Source organism: Triturus cristatus, chromosome 3_2 (assembly GCF_964204655.1).
Source record: "Triturus cristatus chromosome 3_2, aTriCri1.1, whole genome shotgun sequence".
Taxonomy (NCBI): domain Eukaryota; kingdom Metazoa; phylum Chordata; class Amphibia; order Caudata; family Salamandridae; genus Triturus; species Triturus cristatus.
Window position 1 is genome coordinate 1166699038 of NC_140584.1, and position 17714 is coordinate 1166716751.

Consider the following 17714-nt stretch of genomic DNA (forward strand, 5'->3'; position numbering starts at 1 on the left):
AACAGTGATGTATGTCAGTTTTGCCCACCTTGCTGCCTTTCACTCTCATGGACCCACACTGTGTGAACCTCACCTTGTGTTCTCTTGCAGCCGGTGAGCAATGCAGATTTCATCATTCCCGTGGAGATTGACGGCACCGTTCACCAGGTGAGAGTCGCGCCAGAGCCACATCCGCGCTACCTGTTGTTTCTCCAGCGACCCTACAGGACCCTTGCATTTTTATTGCTTTTTTTGGTCCAGTGTCCGGATCTCATGGAAAGGTTTTGGTTCTTGGAGAGATTCATCCATTTCTTAGCATATCAATGTTTGTGTTTTTGTTTCTTGTTGGCTGCTTTGTAGACTGTATCCCATATGTTTCTTATTACAGTGAATGTCATGAACTGCAAAGTCTGTGGGTGAGGCTAACAATTTTGAGTGAATTGACTGCCCTGCCCTTTCGGCTCATCCATTTTCCAAATTAAGGTTCACCTTCAATAAAGGCCAAAAAATAAGGGGTGCTGAAAATTCGCATAATTTGTGTATGCATAATTATGCAAATATATGCATAATTACTCAAAATGTGAATCCGTTACTTCACACTTTATTTTAGAGCACAAATGCTTTATTGCTTAAATGTTTGGTACAAGGGCGCATTTAAACAAAAGCACTGTGAACAATAGTGAAACACGTTCTGTTGCTGAGCATTCGCTGTAAACCTTTACCACAAATGGGCATACAAATTGTGTAAATTATGTAGGCTTAATTTAAATTTTGCCTAGGCCTAAAAAAATGTGCTGCTGGACATGATTTATTGCAGTGATCTGACGCCGACGCCTGCCCATTCTCATGCTACAGAACCCCCTCATGCTCTTTAATACCGTTCCCTCAAAAACACAGTGGCCTTGTTCACGCCGCTAGACCAAGGCGATCGCTGTTAGTTCCTTTTACCAAGTCTTCACGCAATCTCCCCTCGTTGAGAACCAAGACTCCAGAATAACTAACCCGCATGATGGTCTCCGTGTTGTAGATAACGCTGATGTTATAGAAGCAGTTGGCGGCGCTGGTTCATCCTATCAGTGTTGAGGACTCCAACGGTGCAATTGTAATTAAGCATGTTTGGGAAGCCGCTTCGGAGACGAAGAGCGCGTTCTGGGTGTTACTGTACTATTGACCCTACTCCCAATTGGGGTCTAAATGGCACTGTTGCTTTCTAATGAAAAAATGTGCTACATTTGCATTCCAGAACTGATAGAAGTAACTGCTCTGAAATAACCTTTGTCTGACCAAAAAGGCAGCTCAGAGTTGCAACGAGGTAGAGTTTGGAACCGCCAGTTGTGTTGTCTTCGTGGCCAGTTCGAATTGTGTAGTCCATTAGATATCTTGTTGTTGTTCCCTCAGGAGTAAGGGTGGTCTGCCCATGATCAGGGGGAAATCGCAGAACTGGACTGGGACACCTCAAACAAGACTTGACCATAGTATCTTCAGCAAGTATCAGGTGATGGATCAACCCCATTTTGGTAGCATCTACTGTACCTGAGTGAGTGAAGATTGGAGGGTTAAGGCAAGAAAATCTACGCTTCACCCCATTTAATCCGTAAATAGTCAAGACGCATGCACTGGTGAAAAATATAATGGAAATAAGACGGATGCCACCGCTATTGTAAGAGATACTGGAAGCCAAGACCAAAGAGGCACCGGTAATTGTTCAAGGAGACCGTGCCACAGGCAGTTAGCATGAGGGACCTTACTATGCCTACAGCGGACGTTCAGGTGTCAGAGTTTCCTGCTGAGGGGTCCAGATACATGTCATTATAATGACCGCACAAAGAGCCACGCAAGAAAATGTTTTAATTTATCTCAACCACTGATCATTCCTCTTGGTAGCATTCCATTCCATTGTTTTTATACATAGCTTAGAAGATTGAACTGGACTGCTTCATTTTGGGCAAGCCCACCTAACGAGGTATCAGTAGTTAATATTCAGGTCTTTGAATCGATCACTTTTTTTGCTCTTAGCATCATTGTGCCTTCGAGTGACCAATTTCAAGAAAATGAATTGCAGAGGATGCTTAAACACACCTGAAGATGCTACATAAGAGAATGACAACAGAACACCAAAGCGTTTGCATACTAACACCTCATCTTTTAAGAACATTTCACCCATGAGCAGACGGCGGTCTTCTCATTTGTAGAGCTTCAAGTGCCCCCGTTAAGCATTTGGCAAGAGACCAATCATCCATAGATAAATTATGGAAAATAGCTGGGACATAACCCTCAGAAAGAACTCCCAGGAATAACATGATGCTCTGTCATTCATTCTCGTAAATGTGCTTGACCGGTAATAGCGTCATTCAGAAAGAGCGGTAAACCTCTCACCACTTTACTGCACCACGACTCGTCCTGGCGACAGATCTCATAATCAACCGGCAGCTTCTACTCTAAGATTGAGGCTCTCACTGCAAGTGGCTTGGTTAATTGCAATGTGCGGTAACTCCAATACCACGCATATCTCAATTAGGAGCTAGGCTGCCATTTTTCCCCCCCATACATTTAGGCAGGTTGAACCTTTCAAAATGTTTTTGGTAGGAAGGGCTGACCATAATTACTAGTATGTGGAGTTTTGAATAAAAAGCACCCAAATGGGACTCTTAGTCCCCCATTATTGTGGACAAACTCTTAATTGGGAGTTACTTATCAGATGCATTAAATTCCACCCACCGGAGTTGGATTTTATCGGGCCCGATACATATTGGCTCAAACACCTGTAGGTGGAGAGAGCTCAGGACATGTATCCTGGACACGAGATGCGGGGCAAAGGAGCTGCTGCGGAAAATGAGTTGAATCAGTTGATAGAAAATATGAGGGGAAGGTCCTAGCTTTAATGTCGACTTAACTCCCTGAAGTAAGTTTCAGGACCTGAAGTTCTAGTTCTATAAAAATTGGGCATAAAAACTCTTCTGTGGGAAGGTAAGTTCTGTTGAGCTTCCAGCAGGTGTTGTAATTTTTTGTATCACATTTTTCTTTAGTTTTTTTGTATTCTTTATCATTTTTCCCCCCTCTCTGCTGCATTTTGCTGTGTCTATTCTTTTCCATTTATTTTAGGCCATCCGCACTTGGGGACCTCTTAAATCAGTTTAACCAATTTCTGCTTCAAAACTGTACCCACATTGAATAAGATAACACATATTCAGAGCTATAGACATGTTTCTAAGGTTGGGAAAGGGTTCATAGTGGGTGTAATTTTCATATAAGGGAATTCTTTAATATGTGTCACTGCTTTGGTACCTAAAGCAATCTCTTACAAAAAGGATTAATATGTGCATTTAAATGGAAAATCCATCATTTGAGGTAGTCCCACTGTTCAGATAAAGGGGATCGTTCAATGAGATGCTCGGGTAGGCCAAGCAGCCCGAAGGCCTTTTGAAGTTATACCACTTTTGCCTCTATTTCAGTTCCTTGGTGGATATTGCGTGTTACTCAGTGAATTGTCTGGGAATCCATAAAAGATACACTGCCGAAATAAAGTTACTTGCCTGTAACAGCAGTTTTGCAGCTTGGCATCTCTTAGAAAATGGCTCGTAGTCCATCCAGCTGCCCGATGCAGCAAGGACTAGTTTTAAGAGTACAATAGGTTTTTTCCAGATAGGAAGATATGACAATGAATGAGAGTCGCCTGGAAGGCAAGAGCGTTCCACAGTTGCTGTTCATATCATGTAGATCTAATGACTGAGTCCCGGGTCATTGATGACCTCCGGATATTTTTTCATATTATCGGACATTCTGAGTCCCACCGCTCCATGATTGAAGTATACAGAAAACATTCACATCTACAAAATATGCCAGTTACACATGTAATTGCAAGTAACTTTCCAACATCATGTATTATATATTCGATCGGAGGTTCTAAGCCTGCCAGCATTTGTATGCTAAGTGGAGTCGATAGAGTGTTTTAATTGCAGCAGAGGTCTTACAGCCTCTCATCTTCTCAGATTTCTCCATCATCTGATGCAATTCTGGTCTAAAGTGTTAAAGGAGTTGGCCTCATTTGTGATGTCTACGGTGAGGGATGAAGTAACTTCTTTTCTATAAATGTTCTCTCTGACAGCGGAGTGTTTGTCACCTTTTCTTAGAATGTTGTCTTGGTATACGTAGGGGCTTGATTGCTCTTCAGAGTGAATGCGTCTTGTGTAATCTTGACTGGGTCTTTTGTATTCTAGATTGTTTTTTTCTATTGTAGAATATTTATCTTTTCTGAAGGAAATAATTGTGTCTCAGATGGAGGCTGGTTTGCTTGTCCCTTTTGAGTCGTATAGAGTATTCCTACTGGTGGCTGCTGGTGTGTGGGTACCATGCCAGGCTCTGAACATGAAGATGGGGAGGCAGTGCCAAGTGAGGAGAAAGGCACCGCGCTGAAGGAAAGCCCTTTAAAGAAGACATCACCAATACTTCCAGAGATGAAACCGTGTCAAGTTTCCCAAGGAGGTACCAAGCTTCTCGAATATGCGGAGGCGTCCAGTTTTTATGTGGCCAGAGCTGGCTTCAAGTAATCCAGGATAGGCCGTGGTCTCTTAAGCTGACCTATTCTCGATTATTTGGTGCTGGAGCTGGTGCCAAGCTGCAGATCTACAACCAGCGCCCGCTACTGTCAATAATGACCCATCCGTGCCACCATCCATGGAGAAGTGGCTCAGTGGGTCTTAAGGCTTCATCCAGTCTCCTAACACTGCCTCCTGAGTTCTACTGGTGACCAGAATCCTCTTCAGATAATGAAATTCATCTTCAGGCAGCGCAAGCTTCATCCACATACAAAATAAGGCTTGAACCCCTCCCACCCCCCTTTCCAGGACAGCAACTATGCAAACACCCCTCGCACACAAAGCAAGAACAGTATGGGAAACAAGATTGCACCACAAGTTTCCGTCATACTCATCACAAAATCCCTTTAGGAAATGACTGTGGAGGTTCCTTGATAGAAACGACAGATACAACACTGCGTTAAAGGTCCCTTTGCATTCTAAAGAGATACAGTATCCGTGCAAACTCACACAGAACAAACGGCAAGGGAGTGATGTACAGCACAGGCAGCATTTGTCCACGTTTCTGTCCTAAGCAGCACAAGTACATCGCAGGAATCAGCTGAGCAAGCTTCACTATCGCACAGAACATGCACAGTACAATCAGTATCAGTGTAAGGAACAGACACAAACTCTTGCACCAATCCAGCACCAGCAGTGATTTTATTCTTTTCATACAAAATCGGTTCAGTATGGGTGTAGCAGGGCTAGCTTTCATCACATAGAGCTGTTTCAGTAAGAGAAGTGCAAGCTTCCTTCACATACACCGTGTCTGGTGCCTTAGTGAACTAATGCTCCCACTGTATGGGCCAGTGTTTGACATTATGGTCACAGGTTTAAATCCCAGTGGGTCCACTTAGCCTTTCATCCTTCTGAGGTCGATAAAATGAGTACCACTGAGTGGGTAACAATAAACGCCTGTTATGCAGTGCCAAGATACCCTTTGTGGTGAACGTGTGCTTTACAAATGCACGTTATGTTACACAACAAGTACAGCATGTAAAGTAACATTGCAGTCTTCTCTCTCTCTCTCTCTCTCTCTCTCTCTCTCTCTCTCTCTCTCTCTCTCTCTCTCTCTCTCTCTCTCTCTCTCTCTCTTTCTCTTTCTCTCTCTCTCTCTCTCTCTCTCTCTCTCTCTTTCTCTTTCTCTCTCTTTCTCTTTCTCTCTCTTTCTCTCTCTTTCTCTTTCTCTCTCTTTCTCTCTCTTTCTCTCTCTTTCTCTCTTTCTCTTTCTCTCTCTCTCTTTCTCTCTTTCTCTCTCTCTTTCTCTCCCTATGAACCGCGAGAACAAACGGTAGTCAGAGACGACACTTACCGGTGCATTACTCAGTACTGTATCCCTGCAGCAGCAAACTCTAGTAACCTTAGCATTACCACACCTATGTCCCTTGTCCTTCACCCATGCCTACTTGTACATTCTAACACACTCACATAAACACTCTACACCTTTCATTCCAGCAAACCTACATGAAATGCACAAATGTGCGCACACACACACACACACACACACACACACACAGTATTCTGAAGCCAATACATGCACGTTGCCCCTGCACCACCTATGCCCTTCTGTATTGAACTATCGGTACATGTCCTACACTCATACACACCCATCTCTCCTCATTTACACAGTTACACGTACATGCCTACATGCCCATCTGAAAAACCTCTGTTCACTTGTATAGCAACAGCATGTAGCCTTTCATGTATCGCAGACCTTCAGAGTAACAAATGCACATCTACTCATCCACATTTGTACACCTGCACACAACCACATGCCATCAAGTTAACACCTTACATCTAAGCAGACCTTCCTAGAAGTGTTTATAAGCACATGTAGTACTGCAGGAATGCACCAGTGCGCGTATACAGTCCTACTTTACCCACACCTGAGAACAATTACTAGATTTGTGAAATAGTAGTTTTCCTCTTGGGTCATTGAATGTCCACGGTAGAAACCAGTCACATAAGTGTTGTTCTGTTGCACACTATGACCCCTTAAGATTGTCTTTGTCTTCACTCCAGGTGTATGTGTTGAAGCGGCCGCACGTGGACCAGTTCTTGCTGCGGATGGGCGAGCTGTTTGAGTGCGTGCTGTTCACGGCCAGCCTGGCAAAGGTGAGACAGAGGGACACTCTGGGGAGACTGCCTTCTGATGCCAGTGTTGTGGCGGAGATCTTCAGTGTGCTGTCTGGCCCAGTAGAGAGTGACTGATCTCTAGTATGAAGTACATCCTAAGAGGCACATAGGAGCGACAGCAGCTCCTGGATACCCTCATAGGTGACAAGTAGTGCTATACAAATCCTCTGGTTAATTGATTGATTGAAAACAAAGTGTGACTGGAGATATTGCCAGCTGCTTAAAAATCATGTTTTAAAAATTGTGTAGATACTATACTATCTTTACCAGTATATTAACAGTTTTTAGGTCTCGCCTGAGCCAGTGCATTCACTCTTCTGGCGAGACTTTTAGTTAGTGGGCTTCAAAAATCCGACCACACGCTTTTTGTGTGGCCTAGAGCGTGCGGTTACGTGCACAGTTACGCGCAGTGCGCCATCTGGCTTTCCTCGCGGGTACCCTTACAGCGCGCGATCACTTTCACAGCCGTGTCACTTTCATGGCCGGTTGCGTCACTTTCACGGCCACGCGGCCAATGCTTGTTATAATCTCTTTTCCTCCTTCTCGCGCTCTGCTGGCTCTCTGCTCTTCCATCTCCTGAGCTCGCCTCTTGTACTAAACCGAATATATTCTTCCTCCCTTGTTCCTTCGCCCTCTGCCCCCTTCCTCCTTCGTCCTACCCCCGTTTCACTCTTTATCTTGCTTTACTTTTCTCTCTCCTCCCTTCATCTATACATATCCCTGAAAATATTTTTGGGGCCTTGCTCTCAATCCTTTCCATTTTGCCAATGCTTGTTTCGTGAACACGGAATACAGGATGTGAAGGAAGACGTGCATGGGGTTCTGTGCCATACATTTCTTACGTCACATTCCCTCTAACCCAATTAATCAGAGCCATGTGGGGGAGGTGAGCACGCATTTCCTTTCCCCCTGCACAGTTTGGCAGATTCGCTGCCGCAAACAAATGTGGCACAGCAGACCTGAAAAAAACCCAGCAGTCTGTGCCAGCCATCCAAGCCGGATGAAGCAGTCACCAACAGCTCCGCGAGGTGTCGAGTGCGGCAGTTTTTTTTCCTCCTTGCTAGTCAGCCTGGGACCGCAGTTCGACTCTGATAAATAACTGTCAGTCTTTCGCTCAGCCTCTCTATACAGCAGACTCGCTGACTGTACTGGCCATTAACACAGCGGAGGGGCGCTCCTGCCAGAGATTAGTCAACCATGAGTCTTGTTTTTCTGTCCACGGTGAGCGACGGTGCCAAGAAACGCAGGTCTCCCGCTTCTCGTCTGGCACCATCCCCCGAGTGTGGGTCGATGCCGACTCCTGTTTTGTGAACAGTTCCATAATTGGAAGACAATGACTTATTTACTAAAATATGCTGGCCCGCTCTAAGAGCCAGGGATCTGAATACAGCATTTCCTAGCGAGTCAAAAAATTATTTCCACATAAAACATGTTTTTAATGTTCAATTAGAGATTCACATCATAGGTGGCTGTCCCATCTACAACCATTTGTAAATATTGTGGCAGCATGAAGGTGCTAAAACAACGAGCATTTCCTGGGACTGGGTTACAAAAAAAGGCACTAGTGATGATGCGATTTTGCACCCTCATTCCTAGACTGATTGCACTGGTGCAATGTTCTAGTGGCACTGAGTAGTCATTGATAAGACTACATTTTGCACCGGTCAGTCCTAAATTCAGTGAAATTAAACTGTCTAAGCAGTGCGTGGCATGTAATCTCCAAACGTTGGTGCAAAATTGCGCTAAGAAACCAACGTAATCCTGCCTTGAAAATCTGTGCAATGTTTTCCTAAAATACCTTGACAACAGTTACTTCCCTAGTCAGGAGCCTTGCACCCAGTGCTGTCTGGTCCGGCTTTGGCACGACTTAAAAGGACTGTGTCAAGGCTGCTTTTGTCAAAAATCTCAAAAGCGCATTCCTGAAACGATGCTTTAGGAATGTTTCTCCATTGGTAGAAAGAACAAGCATTGGCATAGCCAATAGGTCTTGCCTTTGGGCCCTTATAAGTGCTTAGCCATGCAACATTTGATGTTGTTGCACCAAGGAAATTGTGCTGCACAACTAAGCACTTATAAGGTCCCAAAGGTAAGACCTAATGGCTATGCCAATGCTTGTTATATTAGCAGTATTGTTAAAATGTCAACACAAAACTGCAATTCCCATGCTGCAAATGGAGTGCAGTATCCAATCGCGGAGTGCGCCCTGTTCTATATGTGCACTGTTTAATGATCATTCCTGCTACCTCTGCTGCCAGTGCGCTCCAACTACGAACTAGATTCACCTGTGCTAGTGCCTAGTATGGTACCTATTAAACTGGCTGAAGTTGTAAATACTCTCTGGTTATCTCCTGCACACACCGTCCATATCACTGTGTGAGCGGGAAGCTAATGTGGTGGGGTCTAGCATTTTTCTGTATATGTATCGAAATTGCTATTTGTTATCGTTTTTATTCATTATTGTATTCATTGGGATTCTTGCAACTGCATTGATTATAGTGTGCTAATAACATAACCTGTTGTGGTATGTTACTAGCATTTTCATAGCGCATTTCTCTATGGCCGCATAGCGCTTTCATTGTCCGGGTACCTTTGCGCATGTTTCTGCGATTTCTCATTGACAAAGAGTCTGGGTGGTCACTGGGTTTGCCATTTAACCCTCTCCACAGGGGTGACCAGTTGTTTTTGTATGCCTGAAGGGTAAGAGTTATTGGGCTTGTGCACCTCTATAGCTTTGATGCCATTTGTCTGTGTGATGTAGTTTATCTAACGCGTTCTGTGGGGTATGGTTGTATGAGGTGCGAGTTGCGGGCAGGAGAGCGCTTGTTGGTCTGCATAACGTAATCTGCTGTATTTGATAGATTTGTTTACCTGCTCAAAGAACCTTGACTAAGATGCTTTGTTGGCTGGTTATTAGCCGCTGTTGGAATCCCTCAGTAGCCGACTGGGGCAGCGAGCTGTTAGTTGTGTGTTCTTGCTCATGTGGTGTTTTGGACGTTTGTGTTTGGTGCATGGTGACACAGGTTCCTGAGAGCCCCTAATGGTTAGGTTTGGGCATTGAAGTGTTAGTGAGAACAACTCAAACAGTGCTCACTATTCAGGGTGCTCTTCTAAACAACCAGAAACATTATTTACCAGTCCAAAGTGATCCTACTGTTGGAGTAAAAAGGAATACCCACTCCTTCACAAAAAAGACTCTAGATAAGGGTGCCATCTGTCAAAAGGAGTATGGTTATCCTAACATTCGCCATCCCTGCGTGGCTAGCATCTATGAGGTGCCCAAAATGCACAGAAACAGTATGGACGAATTGTCCCTACCATAGGCTCAATCACTGAGCCTATGTCAAAATACGTAAATTCAGTCTCACGTCCCTCTATTCCAAAAATTGTAACTTGCGTTCAAGATGCCAAAGACATGATCAAGACAGTGGAAGATCTCTCCGTTGATGCTAATAGAGCTATTCTTGTCACCCTTGACATAGACTCTCTATACAGTAGTATCCCACAAAAAGCTTTAGAAGCAGTACATTGGTTTATCGTGGAATACCATATCGTTTGCTTCCTGCACCTTCATCCTAGACATCTTGCGTGTGGTACTAGAAGAAAACACTTTTGAATTTAAAGGTAGCCTTTACAGACAAATCCATGGAGTCAGCATGGGGGCATCCTGTGCCCCCCCTGTAGCTAACATCAATATGGCTGAAGCCGAACAGAGATTAATCCACAGTGAGGTGCCTCCTTTCTTTGAATCAGTCACCCATTGATCAATGACATCATCTTCATTTGGTGCAGTGAACGAGAAACTTTGACTGAATTCCTTAATTGGATCAATCTTTGTGGCACTAACTTGAAATTCACTGCCCACAGTAGTCCTCAGATGGTTGAGTTCCTGGATATTCAGATCCGACATCACCAAATGGAAGTAGATCTGTTTGTAAAACCATCAGCCAGGAACCCTTTGTTGCATTCCAGCAGCTATCGACCCAGATCACAAAAAGAAAGCATCCCTCTGGGACGGTTCCTCCGCCTGCAGCGCAATTGCACTAATCTGAGAAACTGACTTTAGATCCATCAAGATGAAAACAAAATCTATCACAAGGGGATACCCTAAGAGATTAGTACCCACGGCCTACAAACTTGCCCAATTCTATGATAGAGACCACCTCCTTAATAATCAAAAACATAAGGGGGAACCCAAACTTGTGTGTGTCACGAGACATTCTACTCTCAATGACCAGATACGCCAGATCATATGTGCGAATACGCACATTTTAAATACAGGTAATGGACAAAATCAGACTTTACCTCACCCCGTGTTTGCCCATGGGCATAACCAGAATCTCAAGGACCATGTGGCCCACTCTTGCTTAAAAACAAATGCACCCTTCATGCAAAAAACCACTGACGGACCAAGGTCTATTGTGGGCAACCGTAAATGCCTCAATGCAAAGCGTGTGATACTGCAATAGTGACTAAAGCTTTTGAATACAGCAAATATACTGTAACACTCGATATTCACGAATTGCAAAACAAAAAATATCATCGATCTTTTAGTTTGCCCAGGCAAGGTTCGGTATGTAGGTGAATCATGTCGCTCTCTAGCAACATGTCTCCTTGAGCATCGGTCCGCAATTCATACTCCGAAATATTCTCTCTCCCACCCCCCACCCCTTGTAAAACACTACCTAGAGTTGGACATAAACCTGAAGATATTGACTGGCTCATCCTAGAGAAAATTGACAACAAACCAGGCTGCAACCTTGACGAAGTTCGCAAACGGAGAGAAGTATACTTGATTTTCACTTTAGACACGCTCCACATGGATTGAACCAGGAAATCGCTGGGGAACAATGTTATAATACAGGCTAATCTCTTTCATATATTCATATTCATGCTTATTCTTTTTCCTTTTTCCCCGTACAGTGTGAGTCCTGCCCCTCCATTGATTGTACTAGGTATTCCCTCAGAAACTAGTGACCTGTTCCAATGAAGGCTATATTTCTTCAGCATCCCAGTTTTTCTCGAATTCTCTTTCTTCATAGAATTCTACCATTCCAGTGCCTGCCTTAACAGTTATATCGTTGCACCATTGTCCGTTCTCTGGGGCTTTTCTCTACAGCCCCTTTTATGTATTCATTGCAATGCCTTCTCAAAGTCTTTATCATTTTTGCCACAATTTCCAGAACCCCAATGGTACAGGTTATGCCACTTTACATTTTGCTTCTCTTCATACACTTATTTACGCATTACATCATGGCCGCCGTTGAAGCCACTGTTTCTGTTGGAATTTACCCGTACGTCATCACATCAACTGGAAGTGCTGTTTTTTCAGCTTTTTAACCAGCATTGGTCCAGCGTCTTCTCCATGTGAGACCCGCGTCCGGCAGTCCAGCTCACATGATCCTCTCACCTGCTGGTCATCACCTCATGCAATTCTCACCCGCTGTGTGACATATACGTTTGTCTTTAATTCTACATAGGTGGACGCTAAAGCACAGACTTTGTACATCCCCCTTTGCAGATATCTGTCTTTACCATTGCTTACCGTTTAACACTTGTGGCATTAGCACTTGCATATTCCCAACTTATGTCCGGTCGGTGAGTCGATATACGACTGTCCCCTTTATTTTGGCTCCACATACCTTAAAAGCAGCCATGGTTACACTATTGTATTTCTGCTAGGTATCCCGGGGGCACGTGTGCCTCTTCATTTGTGTTCATATAAGTTCATACGTTTTGTATTCTCCATCCTTGGACACCGATCCATCTCGCCATCTTGTGACTGCGGGTCGGACCCACAGAGGTAATACCCTAGCCTACTTGCATCATTTTAAAAGGCTTGGTGTGTCCATTTCACGGCAGGGCTTTCATGACTGTGCAATTTCATTCTGTTTATGTTCATGCATCCCGTTTTTTTACTAATTACAGGCATCTTCATATTCCAAACTATGAGATTTAGGACTTTCCTCCAAAGTCCTTTGCGGTTACGCATCGGTACAGGTTCATATTTGGTTGTTTCTGTCATATTCCTTTACATGTTTGTAAGCTTCGCTGCTGAGCACTTTCATTGTTTGACACATGGTATCTGGCTTTGGGGTGTATTTACAGTGCATTAATACTTGTCACATACCTTTCTATTCACCACAAGCTTTGGTGCACTTAAGCCTTTAACTTGTCTTCTTTCTTTAATTTTTTCATCCTAGTTGGCCTATAGACACCAGCATTGTCATTTTCTTCTAATTTATGCAATATCCCCCTTAGGGACAATATTTTCTATATTATTACAGGTACCATACAAGTGTTTCTAGTGGCTTTCCTGAAGAAGGTACTCGGTGCCAAAGTACACGTAGATGATGAAAAATTCTATTGTCAACTCACTGTCTTTTTGATTGAATAATTCTATTTGTTATATATCATCAGTCCTTATGGAACATTGTTGTATTACAAGCATTAAGCACAAACTGTAGTGCTTTCCTTTATATATGTGTTCATGTTTTTGTCTGTGTACCTTGCTTTACTGATGTCGTTGAATTGAGTGTTAATGTAGAGATGAGTGCAGTGTAGATGTCAATTTGCATGTAACACGTTTTGCACTGTCCAGATTTTATGAATGATTTGAATACATTTACGTATTGTCATTCACAATTGTGTTGTTGCCCCTATAGGTTTCTGTACGTTTGATTGTGCTTTAGATGAAGCATTGTGAGTTGCCCTAGGCTCTGTATGCTTTTTACTTTTCCCTGCCTACAGGAACTCTCACCTACTTGCAGGGGCTACTTTTTCTTTACATTGCACTTTTCAGGGTGCTCCATCTCGCAGTACAGCTGATCATTGCTCAATCGGACAGTGAAGCGATTTATAAGCGATGCATGGCTATCACATTAGGCCGCAGCAAGGCTGAATGGGATGGATTTTAACTTTAATACTAAAGTGATTGAGTCTTGCGTTGCAATGTGAGGGGACTGACTGCACCAAGAGACCTTGTTGTTGAAATGTTATAAACCCCTTAGATTGTAGACTGGTCGCTGCACGCAAGTCTAACCCTCACGTGTTTTAGCAGCTCAGACGAGTGGCGTGAAGATTTCACAAGAACTCGCTGAAAGTCAAAGAAGAGCAGCACCCCGCCTTGCTTTACTCTGGTGTCGTGTGCCTATGAGTAGTGTAACAGACTATGACATACACTGCTCATGCCTAATTGTCCTTTTTTTGTTTTTTCCTCCTACAAGCAGTGGTTTGTCCCGGGTCTGGCAGAGAAGTGACATTAATGTGCATGCTGGAGGCTCCCGAGGTACTAAGAGGCTAGTTGTATTCTTAAGACTTCAACATCCACCAAAAGCGATGCATAATAAACTCCGTTATTCTGTTCATAGGTGCCCAGGTGTTATTGAATAGCACATGGTCGCAGGGTCCCCTGGACGCTATTAAGTGGAATAAAGATAATTATTCAGATACTGCAGTTGGGGTAGAGGGAGGTAAATATAGGGGATGTGGCAAGTTCCAGGCTTATGGTATGGTAGGTCGCGTGAAGTTATCTCTGACGCAATTCATCCAGAACTCAATGATTTACTCGTGCCCTAAAACAAATCTTGAGTTAGTTGTACACTGTGCATTAATGCTTTGTCCGTATCGCTCCACAGCTGTGAGAGCGGTACACAAGAACAATCAACTTACTCTACGTATGGAAGAAACTAACGATCGCTTCCTTTGTCATTAGCTGACAAAATCTGAATTACCTGGTGAGATCGGAGATTTCATGTTTTAGGAGCTTTATTGCTAGCAGATTAAAAAGGAACTGCTTGGAGTCTAGTTAGTGGGTCTCCTATATCAGGAGAATGACTGCCCTTAAAGAACGATTTGGAGGTCTTAATACCCCTGACCTCACCGGGATCAGAAGATCCTGGAATCCAGTTCCTCCTGAGGTTGACCCATCACACACCTTTTGTTAAAATGGCGCAGATATTTTAAGATGGAAGCTTACAAAAAAATCTGAAATTAACGTTTGATCGGGTCCCTGAGGTGAGACTGTATAGTCTCACAAGTTTCCAATCAACAAACTAAAGATATTGTAGAATTGTGTCATAACTTCGGATTCGTGCTAAATATGGCATTTAGTTACATTGAATCCTTGCCTGGTAGAGACGCCTATTGACTTGCACTTACAAAGAAGGGTTTTAATTGCTTTGCCACCATTGGATTCTCTTCCTGGTAGGACAGTATGCGCCATGTCTGGTTGGCGGTCCCCTTATTCCAGTGTTTACGTCTTTATCTCTTCATTAGTGCTTTGGTACCAGGTCAACCCAAAAGATCTAGCCAGGTCAGTCAGTTGTAGAGGATCTAGCCAGGTCAGTCAGTTGTAGAGGATCTAGCCAGGTCAGTCAGTTGCAGAAGATCTAGCCAGGTCAGTCAGTTGCAGAAGATCTAGCCAGGTCAGTCAGTTGCAGAAGATCTAGCCAGGTCAGTCAGTTGCAGAAGATCTAGCCAGGTCAGTCAGTTGCAGAAGATCTAGCCAGGTCAGCCAGTTGCAGAAGATCTAGCCAGGTCAGCCAGTTGCAGAAGATCTAGCCAGGTCAGTCAGTTGCAGAAGATCTAGCCAGGTCAGTCAGTTGCAGAAGATCTAGCCAGGCCAGTCAGTTGCAGAAGATCTAGCCAGGCCAGTCAGTTGCAGAAGATCTAGCCAGGCCAGTCAGTTGCAGAAGATCTAGCCAGGCCAGTCAGTTGCAGAAGATCTAGCCAGGCCAGTCAGTTGCAGAAGTTGTAGCCGGGTCTGTCCGCTGCAGCAGTTGTAGCCGGGTCTGTCAGATGCAGAAGTTGTAGACCAGTCAGTCATCTGCAGTGTGATAACTTCCACTTGTCTAGGTTGGTGCAGGAGAGCTGGTGGGATGGTATTGCATGAAATCTTGAGAACCGGATACTAAGTGACGTGGCCAGGAAGAGATGTGCCAGGATATTGCAACAGGGAAAATGAAGAGGAGACGCAGTCGTTTGATGGCAACAAAATGTATGAGAGGGCCAGCTGGGTACATAGTGCAGTGTAGGGGAGGTAGAATCAGTGTTTATAAAAACAGGCTTTCACGCATAGAGGTCATCCCTTGTGTTATCCACTAGTGTATCAACCCTACAAACAAAGACATCTGAATTTACAGGGTGTAACCTGACACATCAAAATAACTTAAACTGTTCCTTTTACCCTGAGTCTCTGGATGTGCACAGGGATGTGCTTGCAGCCGCTGAACTATGTAACCTCTTTAAATGCGGAGTGTCAAAAGCACTCCCTTCCTTCAAGGCACATGAAGCGGGACTTTAATAAAGGAAGTTCAGAGCCTGTTTCTATCTGTTCTTTCTTTCTCTTCAATTTCCATTTCCATTCGTGTTACCCTAGGCCTGGATCCTATGTTCCAAGATATCTTCGTGCTTTTAAGTCTGTTTTTGATTCAACTCACTTGCGTATGAGTATATCTGGAAACTTCAATTTTTGCATTTTCCACGATTCAATCAGAGTCCATCACAACGCTTTGTCATTGGACTCTGGGGTTGTGGCTCCTGTATGTCCAAAAGGGCCCCACCTTCTGTGTTTAATTGCCGGAAGGGCAGGAGGTAAATGCAGCACAGTCTTAAATTTGGAGGAGCAAGCCCTCTTCTGTTTTCTGACCGCTTCTGAAACAAAGCCAGTTTTGGTTCTCCTTTGGAAGTAGAACCAAATGAGATGTTATCCTGTCGTCCTAATACCTGTATCAAAGTCTTGTTAAATATTCAATACCTAAAAGCATATTAGAACATTGGAATGTTGGGAGCTCCATTGAAGACAATGGAGCGCTCCCTGCTTCTACGGGCTGGTAAAGGCCCACAGAGCAACATTCCAATGTGTTACAAAGGCCTCTCGGAGCTCGAGGGGATTTAAATCACCTCGCGCTTCGAGAAGCCTTTGTTTAATTTGTTAGAAAATTCTGCCACTAGGGAAGAATGTTCTAATAGTCTTATAGCCCTTCGTAGCAGGGCTATTAAAGTTGCGTCCCTTGTTAAAGTCCCTCGCCTTCGGCTCGGGCCTTTAACGAGGGAGTGGGCCTTTAATAGCTGGTATAGCCTGATACGGCGGGCTATAAGGCTATAGTAAAATTTTAAAGATGTATTTACATTAACCATTGAAGAAAAAAAAAAAATAGTTATGGTTCTGTCGTTTTGTATAAATTTGAGTTGCTGTTTCCTTGATCCAGTGTTACGTAGTTCGTATGCTGTGCACTCCGTGAATGCTTTCTTCACTGTGCAAAAAAACAGTTCACACCCATGTGCTGCTTGTATTATTTGTAAAATGAAAGGCAGGTTTTGCCCAGTCCATACCACTTAACAATTTGTGAGCCAATCAAAAACATTTAGTGTTGCAATAATTCGATTCTGTAGGAGCTAGAGAGGAGTTGGTGCGAGTTAAGAGAAGGTTGAATTTATCTGTGCCAGTAAGGGGCTAGGGGAGAGAGTTGCACATTAAGGTCAGTAATTTGGACAGGATGTGAGGCAATAAGAGCCTGTGAGGGAAAAAGAGCCTTTGAGACAAACCTCCTTCAGTCATATTAGGGTATAACAAATGCTGTTGTAGCCTCACATGCGTTAGTTTCCAGTATACATATGTACTCATAAACTGTCTATTTCCAGATATTTGTACTCCGCGAGACATGAATCGAAATAAGTGTCGTTGTAAATGACAGAACCTGCTTGAAGTAGTATTGCGATGCATATTGTTTTCATGTCTAACTCCTAAAAAGGCAAAGTCTGGAGACCTCATTCAATTGTTTCTCTATTTTGTTTGTGTAGTATGCCGACCCAGTGGCCGACCTGCTGGACAAGTGGGGTGCTTTCCGCTCTCGGCTCTTCCGGGAATCCTGCGTCTTCCACCGAGGGAACTATGTTAAGGACCTGAGCCGGCTGGGGCGAGATTTAAATAAGCTGATCATCATCGACAACTCGCCTGCCTCTTATATCTTCCATCCAGATAATGCTGTACGTATCGGAGCATCGGTGTAGAAAAAAGTATGC

General features: G+C 43.8%; 1 protein-coding gene across 2 annotated transcripts in view; it reads left to right on the plus strand.

The window, feature by feature from the left end:
* CTDSP1 (CTD small phosphatase 1) overlaps positions 1 to 17714 on the plus strand; it is a 168925-nt gene that overhangs the window by 118954 nt on the left and 32257 nt on the right. For both annotated transcript variants that reach the window (XM_085650030.1, XM_085650029.1), the window contains exons 4-6: positions 91 to 147; positions 6579 to 6671; positions 17493 to 17678. In XM_085650030.1, coding sequence (XP_085506156.1) covers positions 91 to 147; positions 6579 to 6671; positions 17493 to 17678 — 336 coding nt within the window. The remainder of the gene's footprint in view (positions 1 to 90; positions 148 to 6578; positions 6672 to 17492; positions 17679 to 17714) is intronic.